Below are 20,110 nucleotides of genomic sequence, written 5' to 3'. Positions count from 1 at the left end.
CTAAGGCGTTGAACGGTTTTGGGTAAACTGGCGGTTTTACTCCAAAATCCTACGGACGCAGCGCAATGTCACCGTTGCCAGAAATTCGGCCACGGATCGCGGAACTGCAACCTCCCGCCCCGCTGCGTGAAGTGCGGTGAAACACATCTCTCGGAGGTGTGTGCACTGCCACGAAAAGCGGATCTTGGAGATGAGGCAGAACAAACCAAGCCACGCGTAAAGTGCGCGAACTGCGGCGGTAACCATACCGGTAATTACCGCGGATGCGTTGCGCGCAAGTCCTACCTCGAGAAGCAGGAAAGAGGAAGAAGAAAGCAGCAGCGTCCCACCCTCCTCAGCGAAGTACGAGTGCAGCCGTTCCTGCAGCCGTTCCTGCAGCTGGCCAGCGTACGGTTCCAGCGGACAACCCAGCGGTCCCTCCTGGATGGGGGCGGTCGTTTGCAAGCGTGGTCGCTGCCGGAAGCGGCGATGCGGCCCAGCAAGGAGTCACCGGGGAAGATCTCTTCACCCTGCCGGAGTTCTTTGCTCTCGCGGGGGAGATGATGACGCGGTTTCGGACCTGCCGTAACAAGGCGGAGCAATTTCTGGCCTTTCGGGGAGCACATCTACAAAGGATAAAATACTGTGATTTAGTTATAAGCATTTTCTCTTTCTTTCCCCTTTCCTTTGCAATTTTAGCAAGTTTTTTTTTATTTTTTCTTGCTCTTGGCACTAATAGTTATAGAAATAATTGTTCTAAAATGGATTATGATTCAACACACAGCTGAAAGGAACTCCAAAACTCTGTTATGAATTGCAAAAGAACTTATTGTATCATGATTATTCACCAATAAAACCGAATTGAAAAAAATGCAATTCCTCAGTCTTCTCAATGAAACCAGTCTTATTGGCAGCTATACATGTTTGAGGTATGATTTTCACTAAAAATGATTTCTAAAAAAAACAATACTACAATATACTTTTAAAATCTCCACTTTGAACATTGTAGCATGTCAATACGATTCCTTCTAAAAAGTAACGCATCATTCTAGTTTCGAATTTCAAACGATTAATCAAATGTCGACATATTTTTGAAAAAAATTTTGATAAACTATCTTAGGACAATCCTTCGTTGAACGTTTTTTGCTATAATTTAAATTGTTTTTGATCTTTAGAAGTAATGAGATGTGTATCGTTTTTGACCCAGAGTCACCCTCATTGAGGGTTCATAAATTTTAACTTGATACAATTTTCAATGTAATTTAAAAAAGTCAAAGTAGTTATGTCACAGACATAACCGGAATGGCGTAGACTACGTAAAGTGTTGATATGTGGACAGAGTTTTCCATTTCTTAATTTTGATGAATTAGCTAGATACTTGAAATACATTAACGGAATAAGATTGTGAATGCGAGATGGACCCTCCGACACCTAGTACATTCAATTGGACCGTGTACGTACCGGTTGTTGAAACGGAATTTTTATACGATTCGAATTGAATTCCGATAAAGTTGACTATTACTAGAAAGAGATGGCAAATCTAATGCGAACAAAACCGCAGCTACCATGTAAACATACTTTGAATGTGTTGATAAATCTTTGACTAGACAACATCGAATTAAGGAAGGAAAGAGAAGAACGAAAAACGATTTTTCGCGAACCGAATGAATGTTTGGTAGCAGAATGAGGGGAGGAGAGGGTTGGGGGCGAGAGCAGCCTCAGAAAGCTGTGCATTCCGTCGCCCCGAAGACCAAAATTTGTTCCTGAAATTTAAATTTAAATTAGTTCGCTGCCTCGTCCCGGGTGGGACGAGGGCAACTCTTTCGACGCTTTAGAATTGGATGAGACGTAAATCTTTCAGAAGCGCTCGCCGCGAATGCGACGAGCTAGTTGGATGTCCTGATTGTTTCACAACCAAGACTTGACCCACGAGAGGCTTTTCGGCGGAAGGCAGCAGGCGCGCGCCTCATCTTGTTGATGCCTTGTCCCGGGTGGGACGAGGGATGGGGATTGAGGCACCTCCGAACCACAGCAACCACGAAAGATCCAAACGGTCCGGCCATCGAGAGGCAACTGGCTGAAGGTGACGACGAGAAGGCGATGCGCACTTCTTTTCCAGTTCTGGTCCCTCTCTCCTGCTGCTGCTGCTCTAGTTTCTCTCCTGCTGCAGCTGCTCCTGGCTGAGCTTTCCTGCTGCTGCTGCCGGTCCGACGTCTGAGACGTGAATGATGGAATGGGATCTAGCGCGCGTTCTTATGTATGATTTCGGCCCGCTACTTCCCTCCTTTTCGCGACCGACACTCGGTCGCGTTGCTCGGATGATTTTTCCTTCAAAATAGGTACTTGACATTCCCGTCCGTGAGTGGGAAGCGCTCATTTTGCTTGCAAAATCTCTGCATTTTGAAAACATTTTAAAACATTCAATTGTTTCAATAGTTAAACTATTTTGCCAACAATGAAAGTTTTATAGCAAATTGCTGAATAATTTTCGAATCGAATGGCACATAAATCGTGTCGATTCGATTAGAGGAAGGAAGATATAAGCGTTTGACGGATGACGCAGTAATCCAGGGCCTTCGGCCCGGGTTTTTGGAATGACACCCCAATACCTTCGACAAAGACGTAAGTCTACGTCAAAAAGCTTGATACTATTTTTAGTAAGATTTAATTATGGAAAGATAATTTTAATACGGGACTGTGGTGTAGGGGTAAGCGTGATTGCCTCTCACCCAGTCGGCCTGGGTTCGATCCCAGGCGGTCCCGGTGGCATTTTTCGAGACGAGATTTGTCTGATCACGCCTTCCGTCGGACGGGAAGTAAATGTTGGCCCCGGACTAGCCTAAAAAGGTTAGGTCGTTAGCTCAGTCCAGGTGTAGGAGTCGTCTCCTGGATCCTGTCTCGGTGGAGTCGCTGGTAGGCAGTTGGACTAACAATCCAAAGGTCGTCAGTTCGAATCCCGGGGTGGATGGAAGCTAAGGTGTAAAAGAGGTTTGCAATTGCCTCAACAATCAAGCCTTCGAACACCTAGTTTCGAGTAGGAATCTCGCAATCGAGAACGCCAAGGCAATGCTGTAGAGCGAATAATTTGATTTTTAATTTTAATACGATAAATTTCAACTGAATCGTTCATAATAAGGAGAAAAAAAACTTGTATTTCAGTTGGTGGCAACATCTACAACAGCATCATGTTCAGCATGTTAAGTTAGCTGCATTGTTTCTAAAGGAATTAAAAAAAAAAACCTGCAAAAAAAGACAGTCGAATAGATCCGGTTGGAATGTTGCAATTCAAAACTTCGGTACACGAAGCTTTTTTTAAAAGTATTGTATTGCATTGGAAGCTGAGAACAACCCAACGTAGTTTGTTATTTTTTGTGTAACCAACAAGGCGCCAATTAGAGGAGATGCGCCCTAGGAAGAAACATTGGCGCCCTAAATCAGCCAACAGTTTCTAACTAATTCATAATCGTACAGCTCAGCTACTTACTCGTTCTACTTTTACGCCAAGGTTTTCTTCTATCAGATCATAATCTTCTTCTTCCAGACGATCATCGAGTTCATCTTCATCATCACTTTTCTTCCGTTTAGTATGACTTTCAGATGCATCAGAATCGCCACCACTATCGTCATCGTCATCAATGGGATTATCATCGATAAGATCTTTGAGTTCTTCTCGAATCAAATCATCATCATCTGAAAAAATAAATAATCAAATGAATAATTATTAAGTTACTTTCTAATGAATACAAAAAGAAAGTTTATTTTAAATATGTCAGCCATTCCACGTCAAACAGGAAGTCTCCAAATCAAAAGTGCTCTGATTTGGCTCAAATTTGGAGTGGAGGTTCTCTGACCCATATAATTAGAGGGGTATTTTTGTTAGGCGATTAGGTGCTCCTATCCGAAATAGGGTGGTCCAAAAATGGCATTTTTCATCGATTTTTCAAAAAATCATATCTCCGGAACGACTGAAACAGTTTCAGAGCGCCACGTTTTAAAAGTAAGGTTGGGCTTTTAACATTCCAACGCCCAAGGCTCCAAAAAAGTTGGAAAGGTAACTTCAACTCACTGGTTCTCGGGCATAACTCACCCAATCAAGACGATTCTTTTTTCCAGTGATTTGTTAGGATGTCTAGATGATCCTAGAACTTTGCAGAACTCAATTTGTTCATATCTGTAATTTTTGCGATCAAAAACATCGTTCCAACTTTTTTTTCGTGTGTAAAAAAGAATTCGCCAAAAATTCCGCGGAGGCAGTCTTTTTGAAAAAGTTGGAACGATGTTTTTGATCGCAAAAATTACAGATTTGATCTGCACAGTTCTAGGATCATCTAAACATCCTAACAAATCACTGGAAAAAAGAATCGTCTTGATTGGGTGAGTTATGCCCGAGAACCAGCGAGTTGAAGTTACCGTTCCAACTTTTTTGGGAGGCTTGGGCGTCCGTGTAAGTTGGACATGCGTTGGGCGTTCCAGTGTTAAGGAAAATATGTGGACGTTTGAAAAAGCTAGCTGAATATTTGAAAAGGTCCTATGAAAATTGCATTTGCTAATTTGAAGGTCTCGGGATTAATGGGCTCATATCTGATGTAGCGACCCTCACATTTATCATTGTTTTTTTTTATTACGGTGGAAAAAGAGTTACATTGAAATCCCAGGAAGACACAAATTACCTTTATTGTTCACAACTTCAGTTGAGAACAGAAGAATGGTATTTGGTGTTCTTGGTATTTTAACCGATGTACCTTTCTCCCACGTAACAAAAATAAAAATCTTTATTAAACAAAAGGGAAGCCACCTAGGGCACCCGAGGCCACAAATATTTATGGCCATAGGAGATAGGTATCATGAAAACAAACATTACGAGAGGGACATCCTTCCATATCTGATTAGTTCAGATGTGAAAGGGGAGAAAAATAAAATAAAAATAAAATAATTATAAAACGTGAAGGAATGCCAGCAAGGAAAAACCGTGGGAGCAGGAAACAGAAAAAACCAATGTAGAGACCCCTGTAGGAGGTGATACAGGAATTAATGAAAAACTTGAGGGCGAAAAGCTCACGGCAAAAAGAAAGAGAGAGAAGGCAATGAAATTAATCGGGGCGAATAATAGATTGATATAAAACTAGGAGTAAGATCGGAGCTTGGGGTCAGTTCTGGAGGATCTCGAGCTCGTTTAGGTTGTGTATTCGAATAGGTATAATATAATTTTCTTTATATTTAAACTATTCCATGTTTACAATTTAAATGATAGAAAGATTCCTTTTGTGAAAAGCGCTACACTGATTTCCTGATGATACATAACATATCCAAAAATTGCGAATATCCATTAACACGATTCGGAGAATTGATTTTTTTAAATATAAAAACCGGGTTTTTCGACGCGCCGCGCGCAGCAACGGACAAATGACGAAAACGGGTAAAAATCAACTTGTTTCACTGAAACAGCGATAACTTTAAAATTTCAGCGATGACCTACACCGTCAAAACGGCATTTTAAATTTTCACCTTTTCATATGCTAGGCTAGTTTATTAAAACTTCTTACTATTTTTCTTTGAAAGACCAACTTATCACCCTTAATCTGCGTTCAAGACAGCTGAAATCGGTTCAAATGGTGCGGAGTTTGTAACGACAGACTAGCTGGTACTTTGTAGAAAATAGAGTTTTTGGAGAAAAGGATTCTAATTATGAGCAACAGAAGCAGGTTCTAATTATGAGCAAAAGAATTTGCACGGCTAGGTACTTCCACATGCCGTCAACTCCGTCAAATTTCAGGCATCAAAACTCCGATGCGAACGGGAAAATATTCAAGCAATAAGCTTTAAAGCGATGGTGGAGAGCGAGAGAAAAAATAAAGTTTCAGCGCAGCGAAGAGAAGAAACACAAGAAACGAAAAAGCTTGTTGCTGTATTTGGCTTTGCGTAGCGCTTCTTGTTTTGAATTTTTATTTGAAGCAAATCAATCAGTTAGGGCATCTCCACCGCAGAGATCTAATTGCGTGGCAAACCTATCGGTTGGATCCCCAATTTTAGCTTTGCTCCGTAGCTAACACAGGTTTCCGCACCGCTGGGAGCTAATTTGGCTACTGAATCAAGCCCACCGCGGGGATCTAATTTATTCATTTTCCAATTTTAGCCGTTTTCATTTTCAAATTTTTAAAAGAGTTCATCCGATTTGCTCCCGACATGTTTGCACCCCAACTTTCGCACCGCGGGTAGCAAAGCTAAAGCTAAATTAGCCTTCGAGTTCATTCAGCAAAGAAAAAGTTCATCGGGGATCCGTCGAGTAGCCAAGATAGGTGCTCGAGAAGTCCCCGAGCTGCCGGTGGCTAATTTTTCAGCGATTTTTAGAATTATTTGCATTTGTTTTGGTTGAAGATGCATTTATTTTGATTATCAAATTTTCATGAATATTAAAGAAATGAGTAATTTGGTTCAAAACGATTTTATTTAATTGAAAAATTGTGGAGTTTATCATTTTTTGTATTTATAAATAAAAAATAATCAGCCACCTATGTTTAATATAAGCAAACCATCACAGAAAATTTAAACATGAATGTTCAAAATTTAAAAAAAACTTAACCGATTTGAACATTTTTAAATTTTGTATTAAAATTTAAATATATATGTAATTGGGCCAATTTGAGTTTGTAAACAAAGGGTGTATCTTGCTCACGTCAGTGGGGAGAATATTTTGAATAGTTGTACCGTAAAGGCCGTAAAGATTTTTCTTAAGCGGTACGCAACTAAAAAGTAACAAAAACGAAAAGTGGCGTTTGACGTTTCTTCTCGCGGCGCTTGTTTGCAATATATTCTGATGAAAAAAACGAAGAATTGGAATTTTCCTTTTTGAATGCGACTAAAAATCACAAACATTTTAATAATCTTGTATTCGATATAATAATATTGAAAATCCCCACCAAATCTCAAAATGCAGAATTTTGAAATTAAAAGTTTTTTGGTCGAAATGGAGTTGCCTTTATAGCTGTCGGCCCACATGTCGGCCACCAACCAGTAACCTCTGGATTGTGAATCCAGTGCACTGTCCAATTGATCCACACGGACGGGATCGAAATGAAGTAAACCAGAGTGAAAAAAACTTGACAATTATCATACAAATATCTTTTTTCTGACTAAAAAACTCTAAATAAAAAATCTTAAATTTGGTAATTCAAAATGAAAAATATGCAAAATTGAATAACAATTTTAATATTGAAGTATTTATTGATTCAAGAGCTCAACAATTAAAAAAAAATCAGAAATTATAAATCGAATTCCAAAAGTTTAAAATCTCTGAAATTAAGAAATTCGAAAATACAAATTTACGAAAAACCTGAAAATCTTTGAATGCTAGATTTCTATCAAAAATTAAAAAAAAACCAAATCTGGAATTTAAAATTAAAAAAAAAAGACTTTAAAAATTTGGGAATTTAAGAATTTAAGAATTCAAGAATTCAAGAATTCAAGAATTCAAGAATTTAGGAATTTAAGAATTTAGGAATTTAGGAATTTAAGAATTTAAGAATTTAAGAATTTAAGAATTTAAGAATTTAAGAATTTAAGAATTTAAGAATTTAAGAATTTAAGAATTTAGGAATTTAAGAATTTAAGAATTTAAGAATTTAGGAATTTAAGAATTTAAGAATTTAAGAATTTAGGAATTTAAGAATTTAAGAATTCAAGAATTTAAGAATTTAAGAATTTAAGAATTTAAGAATTTAAGAATTTAAGAATCTAAGAATTTCAGAATTTCAGAATTTCAGAATTTTAGAATTTCAGAATTTAAGAATTTAAGAATTCAAGAATTCAAGAATTTATGAATTTACGAATTTCAGAATTTAAGAATTTAAGAATTTAAGAATTTAAGAATTTAAGAATTTATGAATTTAAGAATTTTAGAATTTTAGAATTTATGAATTTAAGAATTTAAGAGGAGCGGCCGTGGCTGACTGGTTACGGTGTTCGCTTTGTAAGCGAATGGTTCTGGGTTCGATTCCCATCTGCTCCCAACGAGAAAGTTAAGTACACAGAATTTGAAATGATGAATATGAACGAAAAATCAAAGTCGCTCGAGGCGGGGTTCGATCCCCCGTCCTTTGGGTTGGTAAGCAAAAATGCTAACCACTAGGCCATGACGACTTGGTAAGCTTGGACTGGAATTAGGAATACTGTTACAGAGAGCGAGTTGTGGCGCTATAACCACGGCAAATAGTGTCCAGGGCATTCGTGGAAATACAATGTCCCATCCCAGAGGGTCCCGAAGTACCAAACCTTCTTAGCATGGTGCTCCCAACGAATACAACCAAAATTTTGGAGCGTATGGTGGTGTGTCCTTCCCTGTCGATTCAGAATTATGTTGTTGTTCGAACACTCAGTGCTCAAACTCAACCCAATTACGAATCATCTCTGCGATACGGCTTTACGCAGTAGGCCTGGCCGCTTTAACGCTTGTGATGTTTTAATGCATTCTAATGCAATGGCACACTGCAAATGTTATTAAATGACAAGAAGAGTGCTAGGCGTCATCTAACCTAAGGCACTCTCCAGGATCCCTTCGAAAGATTGGCTGCGCTAGGGTCTGATTAGATTAGATTAAGAATTTAAGAATTTAAGAGTTTAATTAAGAATTTAGGAATTTAAGAATTTAAGATCAGGATTGCATGGTTTATTTAAAATGTTTTGCTTGAATTTTGCTTTTACTCAATCCAGGTTTTTAAGCGAAGATGGCGTTCGATTGGTAAACGTCCGAACTGTCAAAATCACGCACTTTTCGGGCATGACATTTCGGGCGTTCACCATTCGAACGCCATTTTCGCTTAAAAATCTGGATACAAATGACTTGTCTCTTGCATGTCCGGCAGTTGATCGACAATGCGTTGACCAAAATTTATCAAATACAGCCCCAATCTGACCTAAAAAACACAGGAGAGAAAATATCTCCAAACTTGAAGAATTCAAACCGAAAAATCAATCATCACTCCTAATGTAAACATTTACTGACGTGAGCAGGATAAACTCTTTGTTTACAAACTCACATTGGCCTAATTACATTGTTTTGCTTGAAAAAACCATCCGTCAGACGATTTGCTCCCGGTAGATCCCGGAGCTAACCTGAGTTTTGTTTAGATTCGGATGAACACGGATGAACTCGAACCTAAATTAGCTCTCGCACAAGTACCGCGGTGGGCTTGACGCGAGTGCCAAATTAGCTTTGCAACGCAATTAGGTCCCTGCGGTGGAGATGCCCTTAGCGTACATTTTTGTTGTTTTTCGATTGTGTAGTGATACGTATTGATCTGCACTGTTTTGACTGTAATAAATGAATCAATTTGTAACGTGAGAATATAATTTTAAGTAATAACTTATTCTGTAAGAAAACCCTCGTGATTATATTTGCTTTGAGACAGTCCAAAATATTGATTTAAATATTGTTAAAAATACAAATATTGCTGTAACACCCGTCTGACCTATGTCCGATTGTTGACCAATCCGGTCTTACCGGATCACCTGAAAATAGTTTTGCTTGTAAACCTATCAATTAACTCGTCTTGAAGACCCCCTTGTTCTCTAACTCTACCACGTCCTCGTGTAACGTTTCCTTCGAAGACCGGAAAAAGGCACTAACTGTTTGCTGCTTTTGTCCCTGGGAGCCTGTGACAGATCTCTATCTGGAAGAATTTACCAGCAGAGCATTTCCTTCGTCTTTGGCTAGATCCGGGTTTGTTATGGATTGGTTTGCCATGAAAACTGCTTTGCATTAAGTATCTATGATTGAATTTATTTTTCCACTGGGCCCAAACCCGCCCGGTGTTCAATTTTATCTAAACTTAATTAATATTGCGCGTATTGAGAAAATATCAGTTTTGGTGATTTTCTTGTATGGGTCTCAAAGATACGAGCGCAAGAGTTTTTTCAATTGATCCTAGCAATCTTGTTGATTTTGGCGTTCTGTGGCTGACAGCTCACCTTAAAATTTTCAGCTCAAGTGTATCATTTTGTTTTTTAGTGGGTTTATTTCCGGCAGTAAGTGATTTTAACGGAAAATATGAATATTAATGAAAATTGAACTACTTTCTTTTATTGCTTTTCTATTGATTCGAATATGGTGCCTATTCCCAGAATTAAGACAGTTAGAATTTCTGTGTAAAGAAGGCAATGGCCGTTAAATGGGTCACATTCGGTTGATCCGCGTGATGTCCTGGTCCGGGTTTTTTGCGATCTTCAACTGGGTCGGTTCAGGAATCATTGGCTCTTCAAGCCACACAATTCATCTAAGCTTTCTGTTAAGTTCTTTGGTGTAGTTGATTTCTTCGGAATCTTCAGCCAGATCTTAAAAAAAAAAATCTCAAGGCCTTTACAAATTTTATGAGCGAGATGCTCGAATCTCAGCTCGAGATGAAACACTTGACTTTTTTAGTAAAACTATCCACGCAAGCGGTTCATTAAGTTATAAACAAGTTAGTTTTTTCTTATATTTCGTTTATATTTTGTTCTCTTCACAGTTCACATCACATTCAATTTGTATTTTTTTTGTAAGTAAGCTTGTCGTGTATGTTGGCCACCTCCCGGGCCGGTACCGACTACCGGGTTTACGTCGCTGGTGGATTAGGGCGCCAGTACGATGGTCGTGGCTATGGAGAGTGCTTCGCTTGCCGTTGCGTTGTGCAGGTTGATCTCTAGGTTTTGTAGCTCTGGAATGTGAGGGTGGACCTGGAAAAATCGAGATGTTTTAAAGAATTAAAAAAAATATGCCCTCCAATTCACCTTCCTACCATCGACCCGACACAGGTTCCAACATCCCCGACACTCCACCGAGACCAAACAGGACTTGGAAGCGACATAGCACGGACACCGCTGTCCACAGTAGGTCCTGGGCACTATGGGGTATTTCCATATAAGCGAGCGGCCAAAAATATTTTTGCTTTTTAGGACTTTTTAGTGTTGTTTGTACTTAGTATAATGAAAACAAATGAATTTTGATATTTTTCAAAAAAAAGTTTAATTTTCGATTTTTCATATATTTGAGGCCACATGCATTAAAGTGGTGAATTTTAATATTCGTGCTCTGTCTATTTGATGCACGGAATGGCGGTTTATGCTATGTTAAAGTTTCTGATTTACGTTCAATCTCCCTCCCCTTTTTCTTGAGTTAAAATCCACCTCTCTTTGAAGACCCCCTCCTCCAATTAAAATTTGATTTTTGCGGTGTTTTAGAATTTTAGACGGTTTATTTTATGGAACATTGTATGGATTCTCGTCCACGTTTTTGGTTGATCCACTTGCAAAATTCACGTTTTCCACGATAAATTCTTCTAAATCAAAATCACTATGTAACCGATTGTCGTTAGATTACTTAAAATATGAACTTCTTCTATGGGCTTTTGTATATTTCGTTTTGAAGCTACAGAACAGCATGCGTAGTTTTTCTCTGTGGTTTTTCCTGAGTTGATCATGTGATGGTTCTGCAATGTTGTAATTCTTACAAATATACTCGAAAGCAGTTCTCACGTTTTCAGAATAGTGCTTCGTTATATCGTACAGGGACACTACGGTATTATTATCCATACTTTCAAAAGAACACAACAACGAACTGATACGAATATTCTACGAATCGTTTCTGTAAAATACAGGTAAATAATGTGATTTTAACCAAGCGTATACGCGAAATCATTAATTTCCTTGCATGAATCAAAATGTTCAAAATGGCATAACTCAAAAAGTGCACATAAGTGCACTTTGAAATTTGGAGACAAGTTAGGACATGGTTCAAATTTTAAGCTGCAAAATTTTCAGATCGCACAAATGCACACAAAAAAAGTACTCCATTAACAAAGTTGAAAAAAACTAAATTTTGAAAAAAATCCATCTTTTTTTTTATTTTCATTATTTTTTTTGCCTGTAAAAGTGTGTTTTGTAAGATATTATTGAAAAGTTGAATCAATTACCTTTCTGAATATATATAATGATGCAGGAAAAAATACATAAACAGCTACACAGTACAACTATGAAAAATAATCATTTTTGTCAAAAACATGTTTTTCTTACCATTTTCGCCTTTGAAGGTCTGCAATTCAGTGAATTTTGAACCTACAACTTTCAAACTCCGGATTTTTCTTAGTTAGAATGTTTATTTTCGAAAAAAAATACCAAAAAAATAATTAGAGTATGTCGGTTTTTCGATTTATGGCCGCCTGAAACCCCATAGTGCTGGGGTAGCCGTCGCATTTCCGCACCGATTACTCTGCACTTCAACAGTTGCTTCGTCTACACTCGGATTGGCCAGCCAAAGTCGTCGTACCGGCCATTCCGGACGATGTCGCAGCCGCCGTCGCACTATGGGGTTTCAGGCGGCCATAAATCGAAAAACCGACATACTCTAATTATTTTTTTGGTATTTTTTTTCGAAAATAAACATTCTAACTAAGAAAAATCCGGAGTTTGAAAGTTGTAGGTTCAATATTCACTGAATTGCAGACCTTCAAAGGCGAAAATGGTAAGAAAAAACATGTTTTTTGACAAAAAAATGATTATTTTTCATAGTTGTACTGTGTAGCTGTTTATGTATTTTTTCCTGCATCATTATAAATATTCAGAAAGGTAATTGATTCAACTTTTCAATAACACACTTTTATAGGCTAAAAAAAATAATAAAAATCAAAAAAGATGGATTTTTATTCAAAATTTAGTTTTTTTGAACTTTGTTAATGGAGTACTTTTTTTGTGTGCATTTGTGCGATCTGAAAATTTTGCAGCTTAAAATTTGAACCATGTCCTAACTTGTCTCCAAATTTCAAAGTGCACTTATGTGCACTTTTTGAGTTATGCCATTTTGAACATTTTGATTCATGCAAGAAAATTAATGATTTCGCGTATACGCTTGGTTAAAATCACATTATTTACCTGCGGAGGCAGAAATGAAGTACCTGCTATGTATGTTTTGAAATTGATTTGATATTCATGACTTTGTTGGTACCGTAAACTGGGGTGACTTTAATAGCCCGGGGTGACTTTGATAGCCCGGGGTGACTTTGATAGGTTTTTCAAATGCCCGTCAAATTAATATTTAAACATTTTTGAGAATTTTGAGTATGTAAGCATTAAGGGAAAGCTTATTATCGAACATATATGCAAAAATGTGACTGTTACATTGGATGTATCAAAAATAGTGGCCAAATCAAATTTCTATCAATGTCTCTTCAAAGAGAGGTGGATTTAAACTCAAGAAAAAGAGGAGGGAGATTGAACGTAAATCAGAAACTTTAACATAGCATAAACCGCCATTCCGTGCATCAAATAGACAGAGCAAGAATATCAAAATTCACCACTTTAATGCATGTGGCCTCAAATATATGAAAAATCGAAAATTAAACTTTTTTGGAAAAATATCAAAATTCATTTGTTTTCATTATACTAAGTACAAACAACACAAAAAAGTCACAAAAAAGCAAAAAAATATTTTTGGCCGCTCGCTTATATGGATTATATATAGTGCGTCGCCATTTCGCAATTCGCAATTTTCAGTGTAAGAACGGGCCTTGACCGATCTTATGCACCAGGTTCCCGACGAACACGCACTGCCCTTACACCTACATCTCACCCTTGCTCTGAGTCAGTACGAGCAGCACGCTAGAACACGCTTTGAGTGTTCGTGCCAGGCATGCACACCTTCTTTTCCGGTTACGCATTTTAACTCGGCCGGGGGTGGTACATTAAGTAGGGTTTGATGTAAGTATAAGCGCCTAACCTTTATAGTGTGCCTATCAACTTTCATTAAAGCAAAAACTGTTTTATTTTTAGTTTGAATTCAAAAACTAGTTGTTATTTTACTGTTTATTGTTTTCTCCTGAAATCTTTCCTAGTGTTGAGTCGTGTTTTTATGTTGCTATTTCTTTTGTCGCGGTGTTTTGTTACAATTTTTGGTCCTAAGCATTTTAGAAAAGTTTTCAAAAGTACAATAGTAATATTTGCGTTAATCCTTTAATCATCTCATAAATTGAGTCAGGGCTCAAACCTCACTTGCTTAAGAAAAATGTGAAGTTTTAAAACAACGGACACTGAAAGAAATATACTATGTAAAGAATCAATAGTAAAAGAAAGATAGTAATTTATGAAGAAGATAAAGAAATTAACAATAGTTAATAAATAGAGGTAACAAACATGCTTAGATTGTATTGAGGGCAATTTACAGGGAAGATGAGAAATTATTGAAATAGATAAATAAAGAAAAGGCGCATGATAAACAAAATTGACATCGCTGCCAAATTAAGGGAAAGCAGACAGTTTGTTGCAGCAGCATCAATTAGTAAAATAGAGTGGAAAAGCGTTGAGAAATAAGAGAATCAAATAAGTAAAATCGAAATCAAATGGAGGATAGTAAACAAAAGCCGTTTAAGAAAATCAGTGAAAAATAAACAGATGATAGATGGTAGCTGGAAATGGAAAGGAGAGAGGAAACCCCGTTCTGCAGCGTTCAGGTACATCCACAGCAGTTGACTCAACATACAGCGAATCTAAACAATACCGTCTACAATCACAAATTACTTCCCTTTCCCACATTGTCGCGCCCCTTTCTTGTAGCCGTCTCGACTCTGACCCTCGCTGGTCAAAGGTTTACGATCCGTTTCCACAGGCCACCAGCTAGGTCATCATGAAAACCAAGCCAACGTGGAGGTAAGAAAATAGGACACTTGCAAGGAACCAGAGCTATACTGTCCTGATCAAGAAAGATCTAACAGGACTACGGACGTAGTCAGTGACGCTCCTTCCAGGATGTTCCTCGCCTGAGCGTCAACTGAAGAGATATCATCAGAATCATTCGCACTTGGCCTGCATATAGTGCGTCGCCATTTATACAAAAAATACTTCAGGAAAATGGTTTGATTTAGGAATTCCACTAAAATTACCCGTACGCATTATCACGATTTTCTCAAATTGACAGACAACTTTACTTTGATTTTTTCTAAGCCTACTCTCTTATCTATACCGTTCCATTGCGACGATATCTTTCTGCGGCGATTAATTGGAGCGCAGAATTCTAATTTTTCTTGAAATTATTAATAATCATGAAATTCCAAAACTTGCTCGCCATTTCGCTGAATGTTTTCCTCGCTCTGTCAAATTTTGGTCAAAACAGTGCGAAAGAGATGAACGAAAAACAACCTCACTACCATGTTTGACTGTGTGCGTGCGCGCATATTTTGTTTCACTGTGTGCGTGTACGGGCATTGAAAAGCTCGACAACTTAGATGTCAGCCCACCAGATGGCTCTGCGGTTTTGATGATTGAGCGTTGTTCCCAGATTTTGGGAGTTGTCTATCTTTTTAAATTAGGTATTTTTGTTTTGAGCAATCAGGACCCTTGTTAAGGACCCCAAAAGGAATTGAAAAAATGCTGTGCTTCTAAATTTTGACAACTTTATTTTTTTCCATACAACCATATTACACCCTACTGCCTCATATTGTCCCACCCTGTGTGCGCTAGTATGTAATTTGTAATTTTCAGTTGAACGCAAATCCAAATTATTTGATTTTTAAACCTAAACATATTGCAAACAAGCAACGCGCGAAGAAATGCCAAATGCAACTTTTCGTTGCTGTTCCTTTTCTTCGTGCCCCTTTTCTTAACCCTCTACAACCTAACCCCGCCTCTAGACGGGCTTCAATCTAAAAAATCGCCAAAAATCCATTTTCCAACCGATTTTTGATCTTTAAAAAGCATTGGAAAGAAGAACTCTTAAAATCTTAGAAAATTTCAGGTTTGGGAGTTTAACTTTTTTTATGTGACTTAGCCAGTGTTTTTAAAAATGTCATTTTTTTAGGGGTCAACTTTGGCTGTGTTTTTTACTATACTTTCAGTAAAAAGAAGTATGCAGTAATTTTTGTAGTGTCCCCAGTGTCCCAGACTATGCCTCTACGCATTTTTTCGCAATTTAAATGATGATGGTGCCATTCTATAGCAGAAAATGTGAAAAACATGCAAAAAATTGAAAAAATGACTGTAAAAACGTGAAAAAATTAGATAGGCAAAATGTAATTATATTAGATGGTAGAATAGGCCAAATACTACCAAAAACAAACATAAACTAAACAAGATAAATGCAAATTAAAATACTAAAAATAAAACAAGAAAAACATAAAACAAGAGAAGTAAAGTTTTTCGTAGAACAAAAGTTGCTCAAAATGACCTCCTGAACACGGGAAAAATAAATATTTACGAAAAAAAAATTTGGGCAGTAGAGGGTTAAGTATTTTCTATATGGAGTTTTGCGTTCCTTCCGGACTGACCAATATAAAAAAATAAATATTATCAATGTTGCATAGTTTGGCATGGAAGACATTCAAATACATCATTAAGGGCGAATTTTCAAAAAGAAATTACATTTTGTAGTAATATTTTTATGATCATCGAAATTCCCTGACCCAGCTTAAAATTCCCTGACTTTCCCAGAAATCGACACACATAGCTGACACATTTAACTTTCACATTCCAAACACGTAGATTGAACGTGAATCGACCGGTCCAAACAAATTATATTTCTACTAAAACTATCACGTAGAAGGCACGTGAAAACTCTAGTGGAAAAATACCACATGACTTTTCACGTAACTTCAACGGGAATATTTTTTTGAGTGAAGGCAGTGAATTGCTTCCTCTGGTTAAAATAGTCTTGAAATGTTTTTTTGTTCTATTTTTACTTGTGAAACGGCAAGTGAATGTCCAATGGAACACTTCCATTCGAGCAGTTTTTCTACAATGTATTCCATATGGGAGAACTGTCATTTAAATGCCAGGAACGAAAAGTTACAGCCTGGTTCATTAAAAAAAAAATACTTCGTGTAAGAGGTCACGATGGCTTTTGCAACCCTTTTCAAAATTACCCGAGTTTTGGATCAGTTGCTGACACACACACAAACTTGTAGCCGATAAAGATGTCTGAACCACGAAGTATATATACCTCCAATTTTTCTGTTCGTTTATGATTTTTATTAGAAAATCAAGACTAAACGTATACTTTTTGTTAAAAATAAAACCTTACCTTCATCCTCCTCTTCGCTGTCGCTTACGGCTTTTGACTTCTTCGATTTTTTGCGGTCTTGTAGTTCCAGATCATCTTCCTCCTGCTGTAAAAATAAGTCGTTTTTAGTCGCAGTCATTATGAAAAAACGTGATAAAAGTGTTACCTCGCTTTCTTCAGCTTCGGAGTCCAAAAGTCTGCCATTTCGCAAAAAACAAGCAAGTATCACGACAAAAGAACCAAACATCAACTCACAGTCCCCAATGTTCACCGAGAATCATCTTTTTTTTCAGTTCGCTTTTACACACTTGAATGAGATCTTTCAGTTCAAGTATGGTTACACTGAAGTGTGTAATCATACTTGAACTGAAAAATTTCTCACACGCTAACCAGGCGATCTCAATTTTGAGATGGATGTCACAAACCGGCTAAAAGTGAAACCACTCAACGTTGAGATGAGCAACTTGATCTCAATTTTGAGATCCAGAAGGCGATCTTAAAATTGAGATGGGTTGGGTAGGGTGAAAATCGCCGGGAATGCGGAAATTGGTTCCAGGAGGACTATTTTTGAAGGAATATAATAAAATAAATGAAAATTGATTTGATTGAAAAGTTTTCTCTTTATTTTAAGCGTTTTTTACCCATTTTACATTGAAAAATAAGTAAGTCTACTGCCGTGAAGACGGCCCTCCGGAACACGGGACACGCACCAACCACTACCGGGGGGACGACTCTTCGGAACGCGGGCCACTGCTGGGACGCGCACACCAGTGCTGGGAGGGTGACTTTCCGGAACGCGGACGAGTTGCCGAAACACGGGCTGGCTGGAAAGCACACAAACCACTGCCGGGAGAACGAGCTGGAAACGGTAGAGAAAAATAAACAGATAAAAAATAAAATTGTGTGTGGTGGAGGAGCTTGGACCTACGGCATATCCGGTCGACGTGGTCGGAAGAATGTGGGCTGCGTTGGAGATCGGAGCATTCGCTGCTGGACTTTGAGAAAAGTTTTTTCCTGAAGCCGGTGTGTAGTTCGGCGCTCCGGTGGTTTTAATTGGACGATGTTGAGGCACTAGTCGAGATCGACGTGACCGGAGGTACGTGCGGTTGGCATAGCTAGGGATATCCCGAACCTAGATTTTGTTGCTGCGTTTGCTCCACGTCGACCGGGAACCCTTTTCGCCACCACCCGCGGCGGACGCTTCTTGCGGCGTCTGCAGGATCGGCGTGTTTGTCGCGCTGCCCCGCTTGCCGTTGGCCGACGGCGACTGCATCGGATCGTTCGCGCCCCTTCGGCGGCCTTGCATGCCCGGTTAATGTACTTGGCCTGCTCCTCGTTCAGATACAGGTCGGAGGCGGTCACCTCTACGGTGCCCTCGCCGATCCGGACCACGTACGACACTTTTTTTTAATTTATATTTATTCAGTTTTTCTTTTCCATGTACATTCATTCAGTTAAAATATTATTGAGTGTCCAATCCGAGGGGTAGCTCACTTCGCGTTAGAACATCAAAACGCACAAAAAGTAGCACGAAATTTGAGAACGCTTCACAAGGCGACGATTTTTTTCACAACGCCACGAGAAGGCATGAAAAGGCAAGCTAACGCGCGTTAGCGCTCGTAGGGCGGCTCATAGACTAATTAAAGACTAAACACTCCGAACAAAATTTTCAAAAAAGTATGACTCATAAGCTGTGAACCGCGGGTACCACGGTGAACGGCATCGGCATGCCCCTCGTATGACAGATCGACCTGGCAGCGCTGACTTTTTCAATTTCGTTTTGTGCTGATTTACGCGCGCATCTTGTTTATTTTTGTTTTGCTTTGCAATCAAGGTAGCAGCCTGCGAAGAAGTCAATCAGCTGTGCAGCAATATTTGTTTGGTGAAAGAGCGGGATTTACTAGTGGTCATTCCGGCGACACTATCATCCCAGTGCATCCCAGAGCTTCCCCAGGATAAGATTGCCGCCCTGACGGAACACATTCAGGAGGCCGATGCCGGTTCGGCCACGTTCTCGATGGCCTACGCCAGGCCCGTTTTGCCCTCGCCCTGGACCGTGCCATGAATGACGAAAAGAACGTGATCGAGTGTGCGTACGTACGCTCGGATATTTTCGAGGACATTTACTTCTCCATGCCACTGATGCTGGGTAACACAATCTCGAGAAGAAAATTGGTCAGCCCAAGGTGAACGCCTACGAGAAGGAGCTGCTGAAAAAGGCCATTCTGGAGCTGAAGAAAACCATCCAGAAGGACGAGGAGTTGTCAAGAAGAACTATGTGAATTTATTGTAATAACTTTCATAAATAAACCCTCAAGTACATGATACAAAGTATCCGCGTTTTTGTTTCGGCGTGTGAGAGTCCTTCTACACATGGAACAAACTGTGCTGAACTCCGCTGGTAACTTCAAGGATGCGCATGCCCTGTCCCTGCTTGCTGACAATCTGAGCGGAAGGTTGATCGTCTTCCTCGTTGCCAGTTCCAGTTTTTGCACCCGCGTACAGCTCGCCCATATCGGTGCCAGGGGAGGTCGTACTCATTGTCGGTGAAACTGGTTCGGGGACAAATTTTCATTAGATGACGTTATCGCTGGGATTGGGAATGCCAAGTTGGCAGTTAAGGGAAAAGCTAGGGGCAAAGATCTTGGCCGTGTTGAGGTTTTTAAAGTAGGTGCAGTACGTTGAGGTCTAGATAGCGTCTCCAAGAACTTTCTAGCCTCTCAGGGCGAAGATTCCGGGTTAGAGGAAGTCGGTTTTGCCCAGCGGTATTAACCGGAGGCGGCCCGCTTGGCAAACCCGACGGTGTTCACGTGATCGTTTTCTGGGAGGATGACGACTGAAAGTCCGAAATCGATCGGGAGCTGCTTGTTACAAAATCCCGGAATGACCTTCTAGCGAGGCGCGTCCATCTTTCAGCAGACACGCGGAATGTGAATCGCTAGAAATTCGACCACCCTCGAGATCCCCCCCGAACGATGGTTCACTCTAGTAATCATCGTCCTCATCCGGAACTTGTTCCGTTTGAATCAAAACAAAAACATAAACAATAACATTGCGCGAAATGTCATGTCAAAGTCAGAGTTGCCAGTTGATGACATTTCGATCCGTCATTTTTGACAG

At 39.1% G+C, this 20,110-nt stretch overlaps 1 protein-coding gene across 2 annotated transcripts in view; it reads right to left on the bottom strand.

The window, feature by feature from the left end:
* LOC6052619 (transcription elongation factor SPT6) overlaps positions 1 to 17,344 on the bottom strand; it is an 80,071-nt gene extending 62,727 nt beyond the window's left edge. The window contains exons 1-3 of one of the 2 annotated variants that reach the window (XM_038251246.1): positions 17,157 to 17,330; positions 17,012 to 17,096; positions 3,464 to 3,669 (exon numbers count right to left, since the gene is read on the bottom strand). In XM_038251246.1, the coding sequence (XP_038107174.1) occupies positions 3,464 to 3,669; positions 17,012 to 17,096; positions 17,157 to 17,237 (372 nt within the window). In that variant the 5' untranslated portion in view covers positions 17,238 to 17,330. Of the gene's footprint in view, positions 1 to 3,463; positions 3,670 to 10,422; positions 10,687 to 17,011; positions 17,097 to 17,156 lie in introns of those variants that run through there. The other variant, XM_038251255.1, reaches the window with a different exon arrangement.
* Between the last annotated feature and the right edge of the window lie 2,766 nt (positions 17,345 to 20,110).

This window comes from Culex quinquefasciatus, chromosome 1 (assembly GCF_015732765.1).
Source record: "Culex quinquefasciatus strain JHB chromosome 1, VPISU_Cqui_1.0_pri_paternal, whole genome shotgun sequence".
NCBI classification, from domain to species: domain Eukaryota; kingdom Metazoa; phylum Arthropoda; class Insecta; order Diptera; family Culicidae; genus Culex; species Culex quinquefasciatus.
This window is presented reverse-complemented; position numbering and strand designations above follow the sequence as displayed.